The sequence below is a fragment of the Vidua chalybeata genome, chromosome 3 (genome assembly GCF_026979565.1).
Source record: "Vidua chalybeata isolate OUT-0048 chromosome 3, bVidCha1 merged haplotype, whole genome shotgun sequence".
Lineage (NCBI taxonomy): Eukaryota > Metazoa > Chordata > Aves > Passeriformes > Viduidae > Vidua > Vidua chalybeata.
In genome coordinates this window covers 32,370,948-32,389,819 of record NC_071532.1, presented here as the reverse complement: position 1 = coordinate 32,389,819, position 18,872 = coordinate 32,370,948, and the positions used below count along the sequence as shown (strand labels likewise).

The window sequence follows — 18,872 nt, the reverse complement described above, 5'->3', positions numbered from 1 at the left end:
GAGCAGCATGAGGCAGTAGCATTCACACAGGCCAAGCTGGTCTTGGCTGAGAGGTGGCAGCCCACAGCACTGTGTCCTGTGGGGTGCAGAGCCTGCTGCTCCAGGAGTGAGCATCCACCCTTACCTGGGACTCATTCTCCAGCAGAGACTGGGATCTGCTGCTTTCCAGGAAGCAAAGGAAGACTGGTACAGTCAGGATTTGGCTAGGAGACAAGCAAATTATGCTGCTTGGAGCCTGTATCCTCCCTCCATTCCCAGGAGATGGAGCATCTGCCCATACCTGGGAGATAGGGCTGCCCAGGGCTGAAATGAGGATAGCAGGTCTGCAGAATCCTGTCTCTTGTCTGCTTTTCTTGCCCTAGGTTGTTCCTAGGCATTGAGAGAAGGGTTTGTTTTCCTTTCTCCAACTCTGTTGGCCAACCCCCACCTCTGGGAAGATTCCAGAGAGATGAGAAGTTGCACTTTGTTATCAGGAAGACTTGTTTGGCACCAAGGGCCTGGAGCAAATTCAGGAATCTCGCCCATAAGTTCCATATCACATTGACTAGGTTGCAAGAATTTCCCCATCCCCAAAGTCTGTTTTGGGAAGCTAAGGTGGAGTCAGTCCTGGTTTTGAACAGCTGGAGAGGTAAATAACATGTTCCTTCAGCCCTATGCTCTGCCTGTAGAGGTAGTGAAACTCTAGTTTGGCACAGCATTCTTCCCTTCATATGGCCCCAAACAGAATTAGGTCGAGCTCCCTGAGGTCCTGCAGTTCTGCTGGCACAACAGGAGGCCAGCAGCCTTAACTTTGCCAAAAGAGCCAGAGCCAGCACTCACTCATGCTGGCCTCTGACCTTATATCTGAGATCTCCTGTGGAGTACTTTTCCTAGAGAAACTGGTGGAAAATCCCCCTGCCCCATTTAATATTACAAGGAGTACTCAGGGCTGTAACAATGAAGAGCAAACCTGGGTTGGCAGGACAAGGGAATAACATGACCTCCTGAGCCTTTTGTTCTCTGCTGCTGTGCCCGGCACTCAACAGGATAATCAAGCCAGTCCCCCTCTTTGATATGAGGTATTACACATTAAGAAATGCTCCCTGTTGCCACCTGCCAAGCTGGGGATGTGGGAAGCTGTAATATGTGGTCTGAAATAGCTGACAGCTTAGGGGAGGAGACACTCATTAACCCCATGAGCATTCACTCTTAACAGAATCTTCTTGGAGTCCCACGAGTAGAACAATTGGGTTGTGGCATAGCCTGGAGGAATTCAGAGGTGCAGGGGCTTCTGCAGAACCAGACACTCATCAGATCATTGCAGGGCTGCATCTGCCTTGACTGCACTGAGTGGTCCTTGTGCCACCCCCATCCTCTGTGGTTCTGCCTCCTCCCACAGTAACATGTTTTTTGTGCCTGGATGTCACACCACACTATTAATATGCATATGTACACACACACACACTCAGAGCTGCCTGGAATGCCATCCCAAAAAGGCTATCCATGAAATGCTACCAGGAACTATGGAAGCAGATAGGCTTTTAGTGTCCTTTGCTGTTACTAGCAACTGAAATAGATGAGCTGCAGCCCACAAAGCACAAGTGACTCTTCTTAGGCAGTGATTTGCATAGATACAGGATGGGGAATAACTAGCTAAAGAACATAAATGGGGCTGCAGAGGGGGAAGCATGAATTACAAAGTGAATGTGAGCTAACAATGCCATACTGCTGTTAAAAAAGCAAACTTGTCACTGAGATGTATAAACAGACTGTCAAGTCTAAGAGATAAGGAGCAATCCATCCACTGTGCTCACTACTAGCAGGGCTGTGGCTGGAGTACATCAGCTTTTGGCATCATGCCTGAAGAAGAAATATGTGAAGCAGTTCGAGAGGACCCAAAGGAAGGCTGCAAGGGTCTTCAGGGATTTAGAAACGAGCTGGAAAGGCAGCTAGAGAGAAGTGGAAGAGATAGGAAAAAGAAATAAATAGCCACCAAATTGATTTCTATACAGGAAAGACTGAGGGGAGCAGGGTGACAATAGTGTGCATTGTGACAAGAGGGGAAAAAGAAATAATTTTCCACATCAATTGTGTTTGTGACTGAGGGGCATTATAGCATAGGAAATTTAGATTAGACATTAAAAAAGAGGATTTACTGTAAAGGTTATTAAGTAATGGAGTAGACTCACAGCAAATGTTGGTGAGTCTGCATTGTTAGGGATTTGAAGAACACTTTAGACAAATAACCTGACTGATCCTGCCTTGAGGCGAGAGGATAGATTGAGCCAGCTCTTGAGATCTCATGCTGCTTATGCTTTACTACTTCCATGGTGCAATAATGGCACACTTCTTGTCTTTTTAAGACAGATTTGAAGGAGAACAGAAGTCCTACAGAATTGCTGATTTTTTTTTTTTAAGCAAGTTATTTCAGTTCACTTGAGTTCAGGACTCTTCAGGGGAACACTTAACCAAAGAAAAACAAATACCACTTCTTGTTAAAATCTAAACAGCACATAAACAAAAACCCAAATATTTTCATAATTCACAACTTGGGGGCCAGCCTGTATAAAAAGTCTGTCATAGGTCATGATTGAGACCCATGTTCCAGAGGCAGCAAAACAGAGAAAAGTGTTTAGTTCTAGTTTATTTCTCATTTCTTTAAGGAACAATAGCTCTAAGCTCCAATGGAAGACTTGAGAGATCAGAATCTGACATGTCCCATGCTGCCTGTGATGTGCAGCACATCGTGACTTGTGTTTTGCATTTTTTATTTTTTTAAACCACATTTATTTTCTACACAGGTTTGTCTGTGCCCAGCTACCTAATCCTGTATTAGAGAGCATCAGCGTCATTGATACGCCAGGAATCCTTTCTGGAGAAAAGCAGAGAATCAGCAGAGGTAAGTCCCAAGTTCAGTTCTCTTCTAAATGACAGGAATGAAAACCAAAGGAAGTCTATATGATTTCCACTTCAAACTAGACAAGCTGTGGATAAAAGCAATGGTGGGAGCCTCTCAGAGCTACAGCATTTCTTTGCAAATAGAGACCAAAGGGTCATGGTTAATCTCCTGCCAAGAATTTAGATGTTTTCAGGGAAGGCTGCTGACAAGGTCAGCAGTACCTGTGTCACAGTCCAGTATTTCCCTGCTGAAGAGATTTCTATCAGAGTCAAGTGATACCTATCTGTTTTGCAGAACCAATTGCTTTCAGTGGCTTACTGATGATCCATAGCCAAGGCCACCATTGTAATCTACCTGGTTTCTTGCACTGGCCAGGCTTCCTAAATCTAGTGCAGGACTGGACTGGGTTTAAGAACCATTGGCACTCAAGTTCCTCATTGCAGGAGGGAATCTGGAAAGCCTGTGGACACTAAATCATAAAATCCTAGAGTAATTTGGGTTTGAAGGGACATTAAAGATCCTCTAGTTCCAACCCCCTGCCATAGATAGGGACACCTTCCACTAGACTAGGTTGCTCAAAGCCATATCCAACTTGGCCTTGAACACTACCAGGGATGGGGCATCCAGAACTTTTCGGGACAAGCTGTGGCACTGCCTGACCACCCTCACAGTAAAGAATTTCTCCTCAATATCCAATATAAGCCTACCCTTTTTCTGTTTAAAGCCATTCCCCCTTGTCCTGTCACTACAGACCCTTGTAACTGGAGCTGATGAATAGCATAGAGTCTCTTAGTGAACTTCTGAGGTCACTCTCAGAGTCACCCTCTGAAGTGGGCAACATCTTTATACTTTAAACCTAACCTCTGTGGTCACCTTCTTGCTCTGTAAGGTGATGGTGGCATAGCTTGCATTTCTGGAAGGTTCCTTAGATAAAGCTGGGAGCTATGCACCATTTCATTGGAAGAAAGCCAAGAGCAGTAATCTCAGCATTCAGGTTTGAGATCAGTTCTCACGCACACTGCCTATTAACAGTGCACAGTTGAGTTTCAGCAGCACAGGCCTCCACCCCAAAGTACTGAGGCCATATTTCCATGTTCTGCCCCATAAGATTGTTCTATGACACTTTTGCATTGAAAATTTTCTTGGAAACTTCTTTTTTTGTTTTAATTGAGCAGCCACCTCGCACAGAGCCAGGTCTTGTTTGTTTTGCTGGGATTTTCCACCAGAGGAACCTTAGCTAGCAAAGAAGTGTCAATAAAGCACAGCTACAGTTCACAAAAAAAAATCCTCACATTAACTTTTTTCAGTATGGACCTCTGCACTGCTAGGGGATCAGAAATTCCAAGGTGTGCCAGCCTTCATGAGAAGGTTGAAAAATATGCTGTGCAAGCATTCCTCCCCTCAGCAGAAAGTGTTATGGAGATAAAAAAAAATTATTATGCAGTGTAGACATTTTCCAGTCAAAAAATGCCACTGAAAGCAATCAATTCTCCTGTACAACTATCACAGTGAAAGAAACTTGCTTAGGAGGAAGTATTTTTGTTATTAAAAATAAAAAATAAAAGGAAGGTATAGGTGAGTCAAAATGGACCCATTTCAAGCCCCTTTTCCAAACCTCCTCACTAATTCAAATGCTGACATGTATTGCAACATTTTCCTACTTTTCAGCTGTTTACAGAACTAAAAATACCCTCCTGCAGAATACACTGGCACTTCTTGCTGCTCCTTCTGCAAAAATTTCTCTGTCAGTTTTCCAGTGGGTCTTGGTGCCCCATTCTAGAGCCTGTCAGTCTGACCTTGGGGCTGGCAGTCATGGAACTGATCATCGTCATGGATCAGGCCAGGCAACACAAGCTTACGAAAGGCAGGTTCTGCTTGACCAACCTGATCTCCTGCTGTGACAAGGTGACCCATTTCCTGGATGGGGGAAGGCTGAGCATATTGCCTACCTAAACTTTAGTAAATCCTATGACCCTGTTTCCCTCACATTCTCCTGGAGAAACTGGCTGCTCATGGCTTGGATGGGCGCACCCTTCCCTGGATGAAAAACCAGCTGGATGGGCAGGCCAGGAGTGGTGGTGAAAGGAGTTAAATCCAGCTGGAAGCCAGTCACAAGTGGTATTGCCCAGGGCTCAGCACTGGGGCCAGTCATGTTTAATATCTTAATCAATGATTTGGACAAGAGGAGTGAGAGCACCCTCAGCCAGTGTGAAGATGACACTATTCTGGGCTGGAGTGATGGTGTGCTGGAGGGTGGGAAGGCTCTGCAGAGGGATCTGAATGGATGGGACAGATCAATGGGCTGAGGCCAGTGCTAGATTTACAGTTGGATTCAATGATCTTAAAGATCTTTTTCTAACCTAACAATTCTATACTTCTGCAGCTACTCTAATAAATGCCAGCAGTGCCAGAACATGCTTATAGCACAGCTGTGCACTGTTACAAAAGTCACTGGTGTACTTTAACCCAAGCCAATAATGCCTCTGCAAACATTTGGAAACAGCTGAGGAGGCTAAAGGGGAGTCCCAATTCTGTACATTTTTGCATGCTGTACATGTTTGCAGAAGTGGAAGCCTGTCTCAGCATGTGGAACAGGTTCTTCCTGGACAGCTTCTCTGCCCCCAGTGCAATTAAGTGCACTTAGGGCAGAAAATTGGCACATTGGCCCTGTGACTACAGTGTGTGGTCATTCGACCCTTTTGCCAGGAGGCAACTCCAGATGGAGTACAGCCATCTCCTGATCATCCTGCCATCCCAGGAATTTGCTCTGCTCTGTCTCCAGCCAGACAAGGGAGCTGTCACAACCTGTCAATTGATCTAATCACAACAGTTAAAAGTACAGTGTAGGTGGGACCTCGCTTTGTCACCATTTACATCTGGGACAGACTGGAAGTGGTCATGTGGGCCAGGTCAGATGACCTTGCAATAAATACAGGACAAGATCTTCATCTGGTTTAGGTCAATATGGCTTTGTTGAGGCTGGGACAGCTCCAGCAATTTCTGTCTACAGGAAGAGTCCAAAGAGTGCTGAGGTGCCTGTGTTTAGGAAGGGCTGCTGCCAGGCATTGGCTTGAGCTTATCTCGAGGTGTTTGAAAGGGAGTAGTCACCTCCCAGCTCCCATGGAAGAGGAATAGGAAAAAGTGGTGAGGCTGACACCTTTGCCACCATGCTTACAAGCCAGCTGACCTCATTAGCAAGTTGGTTTTGGAGGCAGAGAGAGCAGTAACATGGTCTAGGCAGAAAACAAGACAGGGCTAAAAAATGCTGACACAACAAAATTCTTCTGCTCCTTCTATACCTTCCCAGCCTGCTCAGATTTCACTTGGGAGGGAGTCTGACAGAGGTTTTCCAAGAGACTTTGAAGTTTCTTAACTGCTTGGAACAGGAATGCTTTTCTTACCCCCATTGCTAGCAGTAGGTTCTAAGACCCTCAGACTGGGGTACCTTGGATGCAATATCAAGGAAGAGAGTAGATAGTGAAGCAGCATTCTGTCATACATTTGAGAGGGAAAGTAAAAATGTAAAAGATGTGGCAGGCTTTCCCAGCCTTCCCATCCCATGAGAACCAGCAGCATTTCTAAAAATAGGAAATTCCTCTCACTGGGAACATCACAAGTCCATCTCCCTCCCCATTAGACATCAGGAGCATTAGTTAATCTATACAGTGTCAGCTTAGCAGAATACCACGCTGTCAAAGCTTAGCAATCCATGACAGCCACCTTATACGCCTGAATTTCAAAATAGCAGCTGTCCCTGTTACTACATCCATGTTTCAAAGAGCAGGGCAAAAGAACAGGGTTTAAAGAATTGATTCAGGGGCCAAGTCCAGGTTTGGAAGCATTTCACTTGTCTGAACTCAACTGTGAATTAAATTCACTGCCTTGTTGCTGTTAAAGATGACAGATCTGACAGTCCCTTGACAGCCAGTGTGTGTGCATGAGCACAGGGTGCTGGTGTTAGTGCAGCAGCACTCGGCCTCCTACAGCCAGCAGCTGGGCTTTGCAAATGGCTACCAAGCTTTGCTGCAAGGAATGCTGTATAATCCCAGGAAACAAAGCTCTGCACTGGCTCTCTTCCAGGACTGCATGACCATAAAGAGCCCCCTTCCCCCACAGAGCAGCCCATGAAGCTTCCCAGTAGCAGAGCTGCAGGTTTAGACCTATCAGGCAATTGAGGGTGATGCAATCTATCATAGCTGAAGTGCACATCCCTTTGACATGCAATGACATCACCAGCACTGACACAGCAGCTGCTGCTGCTCTCAGGCCCTTGTAAAAAGTGCAGCCAAGGAGCTGCCTGCACCGATTTGACCTACTGAGCTCCTGACTCATGCAGTACTTTGTGGTAGGCACCCACAGTGTCATAGGTGTGGTAGCCAGACTCCCTAGGATGAACAGGTGTCATTTACAGGCTTTGTGGGAAATGTTTCCAGGATGTCCTGGCCCAGGGCATCCTGTCCTTCACTGCTTCTGTATTATTCTTGCCTGGAAGGCAGCCATTTCTCTTCTGATCTTTTTTACAGACTGGGTCATGAATCTATGTCCATGTTTAAAGAACTAATGATTGTATTGCCTTGCCCCTTGCTCTGTGTCCTTTTTGTTATTTATTGTTTCTAGGGGAGCATGAAGCTGCAGAGATGCCCATGGGGGAGGTGTTTGTACCAAAGCGGCACAGTCTTGTCTGCTTTGACAATTTGATAATGATACAAATGCCATCCACTTGCAAAGCACTGTTCTGGTGTCACCTAATGAGCTCAGGCCTGCCTGCTGGGATGGAAAATGAGGAGGGGATGACTGTACTGAAATAAATGAGGACAGAGGGGAGGACCACAGATGAGGTCGTGCAGAGCCAGGACAGGAGTGAGGACTTCCTCATAATTCATCACTCTGTGAGTCTGCCCTGCTAATAGAGCCACCTGGCAACAAGAACTCATGTGCTTCAGTGACAGTGCCATCCCTGGGGGCTGAGCCTTGCACGCTCTGCTGCCCATCTGCCTCAACCTACATCTGCCCTGAGCAGAGCAGATCCAAGTCTGCCAAGTTCAGTGACACCTTGGCCAAACTGTGTTTGATCCCTCTTTTGGGGTAGTACTTCCTGCATATATCCTGAGCACTTCTTATTCACTCTCTGTGTGCTGCCTTCTCCCTTTCCTGTGTTAGCAGTGACCACAAGGTCCTAGCCAGGAGGTAAGGACTGGCAGTATCATTCCTCATTGGCTTGCTTTCCAGTATACACTATTCCTGTATTTTCCCAGCCTTCCACTCAGTTCCATTCTGCTGGCTTCAGTGCAGCCGAAGCATCCCATAACCAAGGGATAAAACCCTACCCACCCGCCTCACCCTTCTCTTGGGAAATCAAAATTCCCAAATGACCAGCAGCTTCAGCACTAGGGACATTTAATCACTCACCAGTCTGACAGCAAGAAGAAAAATGCTAATAGCAACAGTCTTGGGCAGTGCAGAGCTCTCAAGCCTGGCTGTGTCTCAAATAGCCATGCTTGGAAGGGAAAAGCAAACACCAAGGGAATTGATGTTCTCCCACTTTATGCAATACTGTTTAGGGTACAATGGCAACAAAAAATATTTTTTCTGAGGAACTTTGTCACGTGTGCTAGCAACAGCATGATATAAACTAAAGGCATCCACCCTGAAAGCCTCTAAAAGGGAGGCATTTCAAATATTTGCTATAATACTCCCCACTGGTGATGTTTGCTTATATTCTGTATTTCACTCTGCCTGGGAGGGTGAAAGTGCACTGGTTAGTTTTGACTTTCCAGTTCACCTCCATTACAGCTGCTCTGCCAACCTGCCTGATTTTATCACAGTCTCACTTAACACATACTGTTCCACTGAAATGCTCAGCTCTTACAGGCATGCTGTTCTGCAGTTCCTCTTAAAAACAGCACAAAAATGAGCAGAAAATCTGCACAGTTCTCATTTTTATTTCTAGAAATATGTGAAGCCATGAGCCTAACTCTTCTGACCTGAAAGCGGTATGCAAACAAAAGGTCAAGATTATATTTGGGGTTTGAGAAAGCCAAGCCATTATTTTGTTTGGTACTGGGGGCGGGGAGAGGGACTGCCTCCATGATTAGGGTTGGAAATACTGATATATTTTGCAGTTCCAGAACTGGAAGAGCAGAAAATATAACAGCAAAGAACAAGATTAAATGGCTGCACAGATAGAAAGGGCTGTGCTTTTTTCTATTCCTGTTAACATACAGCAAGCATTTAATTTGTGTTACTAAACAAGTCTGAATTTTACAACAGCTGTGCAGCTTGTCCATTTGTTGTTCACTGTGCACTCCAGAAATACTCTAAGTATCTATTGCATTGAGGGAAGATGGTCATGCCATCAGCATCTCATCAATTTGCATTATTTATGTCCATCATGCATTCTTTCAGCATCCTGAGTAACAATGGAGAAGGAATGTGTTTCCTGGTCCCTGGGAGCTGTCAGTCACTGGTAGCCATTTCAGGCCAGCTTTTCAAACATGATTTCTCCTGAAATTTAAAGTATGTATACAGGAGAATTCATTTTATGTTTGGATGCTATAGTAAAAAAAAAAGTTCCTTGGAATCCCAGCTACACATCAACACTGCTATGCATTGACTTCTCTGGAAAACTTGGCCTGTATTCAGGTACCTTCTGAGGTCTCAAAATCTGTCTAGAAACTGTTTTCAGAATTGGCCCAAGTACCAGGTAACACTCAGGCCCATCTGTCACAAGTGGGAAAGATAAAAACTTGTAGATGGGACAAGGTCTGGCTGTGTATACACAGGAGTTAAACAGGCTTGTATAGAGAAACTTAACTCTGGACAATGCTCTCCTCAGTTTTGCTCCACCTGATTTGAATGGTACCTAGTGAGGTTTCATTGACTTTCCAGTGACATAAAGCCAGATCCCCATCAGGCTCCCAGTCTCTTCCCCACCCTGAAGCCCTTGCAGTAAACAACATGAAAGCAAAAGGCCACACAGTCTGGCACTCCAGGTACTGGTTAATGTAAATGTTAGCATTATTGCTAGCTCAGAACAGAGACCTGCTGTGCTTTGAGTCCTTTTGCCTTTGCTTTGGAAACCTTAAAGCCTCCAAAACATATTTAATGTTTCCATTAGTTCTTGGTACGGAAGAGGAAGAAATGTGGAGCACTGGCAGGAAGATGTAGCTCCCAGTGCTCTGAATCAGCAGGTCCAGGACAGATTATTTATTTGAGTATAGGCACAGGCAGAAGTGATTGGCAAGCTGGGGCCTGTTCTAGAAATTAGGGCATGCGACATTCAAAGAAATCTTTTCATCCCAAAGGCCTTCTGTGTACTTCCCAACACACCCACAGATATGCATTACTGGAATCTCTTTATATTCCCTTGGGAGGCAGCCACTTCCAGAAAGGAGTATGGCAGCTTTTTATAAAGGTGTTGTAGGATGAGCTGCAGTGTGGTGTATCCAGTACCCATCCCTTTCTTTCCGTCATCACTTCGGTCCTCTCCTTGCTGGCACCACTAGCTCCTCACCTTGAGAGAACTTGCTCAAATCACTGTTCTTGCACCCAGTCCCAGCTATTTCCTCTCTGATACTCTTACCCAGCACCCTTCTCTCTCTAGGACACCATAACAGCCACCCAACCCAGCTTCCCACTCACTTTGTGTGTCCTCAAAGGGATGTGTAACTTCCTCCTCCCTCCCCTCATTTTCTTCTTCTGACCATCGTGTGACCTTCCTTCTCCTTTGCTCACAGCCATCTGTCACATTTGGGTAACACCTGCCCCTCCTGGCACATTCTCCCCCTCCAGTGTGCTCTGTCTGTCTGTCTCCAGTGCCCAGCCTGCTCTGCCTGCTTGTTTTGCAATGACATAAGTCTTCTTCCCTAGACGCTGAAGGACTTTCAGGCAGGACATTGATGTGATCAGTTAGACTAAGCCTCAAAACTCTCTTATTCAATTACAAGAATTTAAGTCATAAGCTCGCTGAAATCAGCATTCATTTCATTTCATCTCCCCAGAGCTGTTCCCTCTCTAGGCAGTCACTAGGAGCTTCCTTCTCATCTTTCTAAAGCTGGTGTTATCTAGAGATGAAATATTTACCAGATTGTGCCACTCTGTAAGGCAGAGTTTTATGGCAGTGTCCCTATTTGTCAAGTGGGAGACTGGCTCTGATTGTCTGAGAAGGAAGCTTCCATGACTAAAATTCGGCAGGAAAGAAGTAAATTGCTAAAAGCAGCAGCACAGTTTACAGCAGTAATGACAGCAAGCTGTGAAATATCTGGTGCAGAGCAGCAGCTTTGGGGTTTTCAGCACTTCTTGATCTCACTGTTTCCATTCAACCCCACCTGAACTCCACTAACCACAGGACCTGTGGCTGTGGTTCCACAAGACAGGAAATCACTAGTACACTTGCTACCAGTAAAAGAAAAATAGCACAAACAAACTAAACAAACCTAAACCAACAACCAGTGTAGCTACATGGTGAGAAATGCTGAACCAGTGCATGCCCACTCCTTGCTGGTTCAAATTTGCTTTAAAATCTTATAGCCAGGCAGATTTTGTGCTGGGTCAGGTATCATCCATCTTCCCACAGCCAGCATAAAGACTGTATCATGCCTGATCTGACTTGACAGAATGTAATTACATAATCCTGCCAGATCTTGGTGAAATGCATGGTGCCAGGTATTCCAATGCTGCACAGACAAGAATTCATTAGGCCAGCCTGCCTTATGGAGTCTAGGTGGCAGGGTGTCTGCAAGATGATAATTTTCTCTGCAGTCTGAACCCACTGACAGTCCTGCTGACTTGTCAGCTTTGTGTTAACTCTGTTGAGTCCTTTTCGTGTTGTCAGAAAGAAACCTGTCCCATGAAAAAAACATCTGATGGAATAAAATTGTTATCGTGTTCATCTTGTCCTCCTACTACTGTATGATTTGGATTAATTTTCTCTTCACGTTCACCTTATCTGGAGGTTGTGAAAGAAGCTGCATCAGTGATGTTAGAGAATGTTTAAATATGCAGTATATTTTTCAACAAGGATGCAAGCACAACAGACAGGAATTACTGAACAGCAAATTCTTCCCTTTACAGTTCTGTCTGAACATCTCTGTAATAATGGTTTTGCATTAATGCAGCTTTGGCAAGCAGATGGCTTCCCAGCCACTCTGTAAGTTCACAATAAAACCACGCTGAGTTCTGTGGACAGCTTCACCCATCCCTGAAACACTGCCAAAGCTGAGATAGTGCCTGCCTGCTTTTGTGAGAGGCCTTAGCAACACCCTACAACACAGGGAGGCGCAGGGAGACATAACACATTTGCAGTGGAATGAGCGAGGGACACCAGGAAAACTCCTACTTCGACTGCAGATGAAGATCAGTTCTTGGTCTAAGCTCACACAGTAATAAACTGCCAGAAGAAAGAGGCAGGCCCAGTGCATCTGTGAAATTAAAAAGGGGCAGGAGGGAAGAAACCAAAGTGATGCTGTAATGCTTAAGTTTAGTTACAGAATGAGCCTCATGTTTCCAGGTTTTGAACACCTCCAGCTCTGGCTAGAGCCAGGCAAAATGCCCCAAGTTCTCTGTGCCATTGAAGACCCCTCCAAAAATGAAAGCTCCAAACTGAATGTTGCAATATTAATCTAAGACCTTCTTTTTAAACACCTTTATTAATAGCTTACCCTTAGCCATTTACACTGTCATCCTGCTATCCAAATGCTTTAGTAACAACCTATTCTACACTAAAAGCAAGACTGCAAAGTCAACCCTGTGAATCACATCTGTAGCAATTCTCTAGGCACTGTGTGTGAAAACACCACCACAGTCAGTGACTCTTGAGTAGACAGTTGTGAACAGAGCTCTGTCCCACATCATGCTGCATGTTAAGGAACTTTACAGCACTTGGGATAATTTTTCCTTCTTTCTCTCTGTATTGTTCCATCATTTAAGAACAGAATACATACACTTAAATGTCTGCCTACCAAGAACCCCCATACAGAGGAATGCAGCTGAGATCAGTAGCACTGCACACACAAGACTTGTTTTTTGCTCAGCTGGGCAGCAACAGGAGAGGTTCCCCAGAGCCAGAGCAAGTGGGACATACAAGGGGAGGGTGTGGGTTGGGCTTTTGTCCCAGCATGGGATGTAAATGAGTCCATGGTGATGTTTCTGAGCAGTCAACAGCTAGTGTTACTCTCCAGGGCTTTGTTCTCTCTTTAATGGAGATATGCAGGACAGCTGTCAGGAGAATATTTCTGAGCAAGCAAAGAAGCTAGGAAAAAAAGTCTGCTAATCAATCTAGACATTTAATGAAGTCCACAGGGACATTCAAGATTCGTTGTATGTTACTGTAGTAGCTGGGAATACACAAGGTGTCTGAGCAGATATTAATTTCCTTTTCTTGCTGGGTAGAGCAACATTTCTTTTTGTTAATTGGAAAGAGAGGCTCAGGAAATAGATACCTTTTAAGTGCCACTGTGGATGCAGGCTTGATACAGGATAAAAGTCATGAGAGCTAAGCACCTAAAGATACTTTTGGACAAACCTTGAGACCCAGGCTAAGGTCAGTCTCCCAGGTCCTCAGCTGGGAGAGTAGTAGTCCCCAAAACTATAGTTACACTTTTTTTGCTATACTTCCCTTCTTTTAAATAATCAGTTCCCACTTTCACTAAATCTCTGCAAGGTGGACTGTGTGTCAGGTGCAGACACTTTCCCTAACTCATTCCAGCCCCTATTAACACAAGAGAGAGAGTGTAACAGTGATTGTTCCTCTACTGTCAGAGGGAAACCATCCACATGATCTGTGACAGGACATCACTATAGCATTACAAGGTAGCCTAGAGAGCATGACTGTTTTCCACCTGATTCTCCCAAGAAAAAGACTTGTAAGTAATGAAGTAGCTATGGTACAATTCAAACATGTGGCAGCTTGACAAGAATACATCCCAGTCCATGAGATTTTACAAGGTTAAATGCACAAACATCTCCAAATAAAGTCACCCTGACTCACTGCTTCCATGATGGAAAAGCAAGCTGTGTAGCTCTGAGTATGAAGAATAAACTGTCCCGCCATGCCAGATGACTTCCAGCCCTGGCAGACATGAACATCAAGTCTGTGCATCCTCTGTTTAGCAAAGTTTGAGGGGGCATGGGAGGTCCCTGTTTGCACACCCATTGATCTGCTTGCAGAGGGACAGCTGACAGGCTGAACCCAGGCCAAGTGAAGTGAGGTATCAGCAGCGACTTTGTTCTGCTGCCACTACCCCCAGCACAGGTTAGGAAGGAGTCAGCACACTGATTTTTGCAGCACATTTGCAGTTAGAGAAGTGGAGCAGAGCTCCCTGCAGCCAGAACACCTGAGGTTAAAAAACTGAGGTTAGCACCTAAGGTTAAAATAGGCTGTTAATATCTGAAAGCGAGCAGGATCAATTTTATTTCAGTTTTTAAAAACTGACTTGTGACTGTGTTTGAGGTCAGACACACAGACTGAGCAAGATATGCAGCTATCTGTATAATATATTGAATGCTCAGAAGGTCTTTGTCAAAGCTAATACTGATTCTGAATTCTCTGAAGTTCTCAGCATCAAAGGTAGTTGAGCAAAGAGCCAGGGCCCAGCATTGCTTGCTCTTGTTAGAGGAGACACTCATGTCCTAGTGAGCAGAAGGACACTGGTGGGACAAATATCTGTCTTTCATTTGAGATTTCTGTAGATCCCATAGAAGAGAGCAGGACAAAGTATCCACATCCTAGAACACACACCTCACATGCCCACACTCTGCCACCCCCTTTTCCTGTAAGGAACAAACTATAATTGACCAAAGCAGAACACTGCCCAGTAATAACACTTTGAAGTTGTATAAAAGTTCTCAGTGGCAAAAAATTAATACCAGTTTATCCAGCTGAAGAGAAAGTTCACATGGGTTTTTCTCCTGACATGAGAGCCAGGATTTCACTCCAGTTTGCTAAGTCATACGTAAGAAAAGGCCAGCATGAAAAAGCAAGATCAGAGCTCAGCTATCCTCCCCTTCTGTAGTTCCAGTCTGATTATTGGGATGCACTGGTTGCCCTCCAGGTTTTAGAGAGGACAGAAGGAAAAAAAGAAAGAAAAAGAAAGGGGACCAGGAGGAAAGAGCACCAAACTAATTATCATGTATTTATTCATGAAAGCCAAGATTAAAATAGTATATTAAAGGATTTGAATGCAAATAGCATTTGCTCTGTCCTCATTTCCCTTAACAAAGTGCAGCACTCTGGTGACTCAGATAGCCCCAAATGTTGCACAGCATAGGAAAGCCTGACAGAGCAGGGGGAAACCAGTCTCTCACCAAGACTTTAAAGTAAGATAAAAAATGCCATAGAGCTAGGAAAAAAGGTAATTTTGTTGCTGTCATTACTATTGTTTTAGGAACTTCTCCACACACTATTTAGTATGTCCTGTACTGCTTAGAGGTGGACCCAGTCTGACACTGAATCTATTATGTTTAATAATAGAGGCAATCCTGAGGCATGTGAAATTTGAACCCACTGTTCCTGGCCTGTGCTTGCCTCTGGTGTTCACAGCAATGCTGTCTGCTAAGCGTCAAGCTCTTGGCTAAGTGAACACAAATCATTTGGCTTTGTGCACATGCAGCAGGTATGACAGGATGATTACTCTGCTAAGGAAGGTTATTTGCATGCTGGGTTTTGAATTGGATGGGACAAAGTTAGTCTTGCACAACTAGACAAGACCTGAGATTTATTAAGCAGTGGAGATACACATCTCAAACCAGTCTGGGTGCAAGTATTGCAATTATCCAGCTTTCTTTGTAGGCTATGCTGATGGCCAGTCATTCACAAACTAGACCTCTCTTGTTTCCACATACAAAATTTCTGCAGTAGCAGTTGCTCCTTGATGTGCATTTGAATGAAGATCTGGAGCACAAGTTCAAGACTTCTTTGGGTGATCTCTTAATATGGAGAGGACAAGAGGTGTCCTTAACTGTGTGCTGTGACATTTCCACATGAAGGACAAAGCTTCATCTCCTTATCAAGCTACCTGTTATACTGGGAAGCTTGCAAGCTTCTACTTCCTTGCAAGCTTACCCTCAGTTAGGTACAGATATAGTTTGAGTACAGCAGGTAGGCTCTCTACACTCCCATGTTTGCTGCATCTTTGCTCTTCCTCCCCCCCTTGCAGGCTATGACTTCGCTGCTGTACTGGAGTGGTTCGCAGAGCGGGTTGACCGCATCATTCTCCTCTTTGATGCTCACAAGCTGGACATCTCTGATGAATTCTCTGAGGTCATCAAGGCCCTGAAGAACCACGAGGACAAGATGAGAGTTGTTCTCAACAAGGCCGACCAGATAGAGACTCAGCAGCTGATGCGGGTGTACGGTGCCCTCATGTGGTCCCTGGGAAAGATCGTCAACACTCCCGAGGTCATCAGAGTGTACATCGGCTCCTTCTGGTCCCATCCACTACTCATCCCCGACAACCGCAAGTTGTTTGAGGCAGAGGAGCAGGACCTGTTCAGGGATATCCAGAGCCTGCCCCGCAACGCAGCCCTGAGGAAGCTGAATGATCTCATCAAGCGAGCACGGCTGGCCAAGGTAGGTGTTGGCATAGAAGCCCCAAGCATTCAGTTTGGGCTGAGTGCAGCATGCAGCCTATGGAGAAGTGGTTTTGGCCAGTTGAGCTTGCAGAGCTGGTGGATCCTACTCTTTTTCCATCCCATTTAACTCAGGCACAGCATATAAGCCTTATGCCAATATGGGAAGAAAACAACTCCTTTGTTTGGTGGGTCAGTCATGGCAGGCCCAAGTGAGGAAGGTAACTATAGATCAAAGCAGGTAGCACTTGAAGGGATCTGGAAAGGAGTTGCTCTGTGGTAACAACTTGAGAATTAGGACCAATTCAGTGTATCAGAATCATACACCAAGGAAATTGATAAGCTCTAGGTCTTTTGCTTTAAACTTTCTTAGCCAAGAGAGATACTTGACTTAGATCGAGACTCACACAAACAATAAATAAGCCTGTAGTATCTCTGAGTATTTTAAATAAACTGAAAGAAGCCCCTAAAAATACAGGAAAGAGCCCTACGTCAATTGAGAAAAGAGATCAAAAGATCCCTCAAAAGCTTTCAGTGCAAGGGTTTTCGTTTCAAGAAAAAATGCGTGGTTCACCATTAAAAAAAAAAAAGCCACAATGTTGCATAAGTTAAGGACTGGTATTCATACTAAAACATTGAACCTATATGTTTGGACTGGAAAGGGACTGTTCCCTTGAAGGCCATGCCCAGTGGAAGAAAAAAAGCCCCACCACTCCCTCCAGAAAGTGCATTTGAATGTCACTGTCTGTATGCTCAGGACTACACCTTGTTTTCACCTTGTCTCAGCACAGACAGAGCACACAGCTGAGCATTTAGCACTGGAATAACAATCCATAGGTCCAGTCAAGCTGAGGAGCTTAGGTTGCTCTTCAGGGTGGAACAAGATGGAGTCAAGTCCTAAGCACAGATACTCTGCTGAGAAGAATTTTCTGATGTGCTATTTAACATTTGCCTTCATTCCATATAATTTAATTCCCTTCAGGTCCATGCCTACATCATCAGTTCCCTAAAGAAGGAAATGCCCTCAATGTTTGGGAAAGACAATAAAAAGAAAGAGCTTGTTAATAACTTGGGAGATATTTATGCCCGAATTGAACGGGAGCATCAGATCTCGCCAGGAGACTTCCCTAATCTGAGAAAGATGCAGGTAAGCAGTGGCATCCTGGCAAACATCCAAGGAAAGAGCATTAGAGTAACTGCAGGGAATACAACAGAGCCATGCAGACATTGATTGTTGCCACCTGTGGGAAAAGCCTGCTGTAATGTTGAAATGTGCCTTTAAATATGTACAGGCTATATTTGGGCATGAGCACTTCTTACACATAGAGCTCATGTGAAGCATTACAGCTTCACATTCATTTCTCATATCTTTGCCTGAATAGCACTTTACAGCAAATGATTTCTTCTGTTTTTCTTTATTTTTAATTCCAGGTTCCATTTGCAGATTTTTCAGGCCTAAGCAATTTATAATAAAAGGAAAGCTGTGTCCTGAAAAGGCTACATATGCCACATTCCTCAAGAACTATATTTGTCTTCTACTTCTCTCTTTGTTTCTAGAAAGAGAGAAAGGAAGGTGTGCAAACTTAAAGCCCCTTTTCTATTTTAAGCAGAGAAGCAGGCTTTTTGTTCTGCAGAGCAGAGACCTGGCCCAGTGTTCACGCAAGTCAAAAACTTCAAAGGACCTTGGATCAGAGCCTTGTATTGTACATTCAAGCAATACTGGACACTGCTGCATTGCTGTGTGGCTTCAGTCCTAGCAAAAACCTGTTCTGTGCTCTAGCTCTTGAGGTTGCTACTAGTTACCTATGGAAAACAGCATTTGCCTATTTTTGAAGATATATTCTCCCTAAATTGTTGGGAATGAGATCTATGGGGTGTAGCAAATAGGAGATCTCCTTCACTGCTTGTTAAAATGTGTGTTAAAAAAAAACTGTATGAATCCAGTTGGAGTGAATAGTGTGGATTTAAGGAGTAGAGGGTGAAAGATAAAGCTGTAGGTCTTTCTGCAGCTAGAAGAGAGTTCTCTGCAGGCCCTACTCAAAGCCCTTTTGCTTAGCTGTGAAATTACAGAATCCAAGCCATGCTGAAAAGACATGCTCACCACCTCTTACAGGTGTGCTACTGTCTTGATGGCATCTGAAAGATGCACTGCATGGTGATGAGTACAGTGGTCTTTTGCCAGGTGGCATCTCTTTCCCAGAGCACAGAGGAGGTAGGGAATGTAGAGCACTGGCTGGAGGAGGTAGCAAGAGCACACAACCAGTTTGCCTTGAACTATTTGGTCATTTTCTGTAGGACTTCAGAGGATTAAAGTAAGAGCAAGGCTGGCCAGGGAGACCCCCCCTCCCTTGCAGAAAGCAGGGCTGTTAGAGGAAGGAATGCCAAACTCCCCACTCCTCTGCAGTAGCAGGGTTTTGTGAGCCGAGCA

General features: G+C 44.7%; 1 protein-coding gene across 1 annotated transcript in view; it reads left to right on the top strand.

The window, feature by feature from the left end:
- Positions 1 to 18,872, top strand: part of EHD3 (EH domain containing 3) — a 29,393-nt gene that overhangs the window by 8,414 nt on the left and 2,107 nt on the right. Inside the window, exons 3-5 of the mRNA XM_053937990.1 lie at positions 2,781 to 2,878; positions 16,033 to 16,445; positions 17,427 to 17,591. Of these exons, the coding sequence (XP_053793965.1) occupies positions 2,781 to 2,878; positions 16,033 to 16,445; positions 17,427 to 17,591 (676 nt within the window). The remainder of the gene's footprint in view (positions 1 to 2,780; positions 2,879 to 16,032; positions 16,446 to 17,426; positions 17,592 to 18,872) is intronic.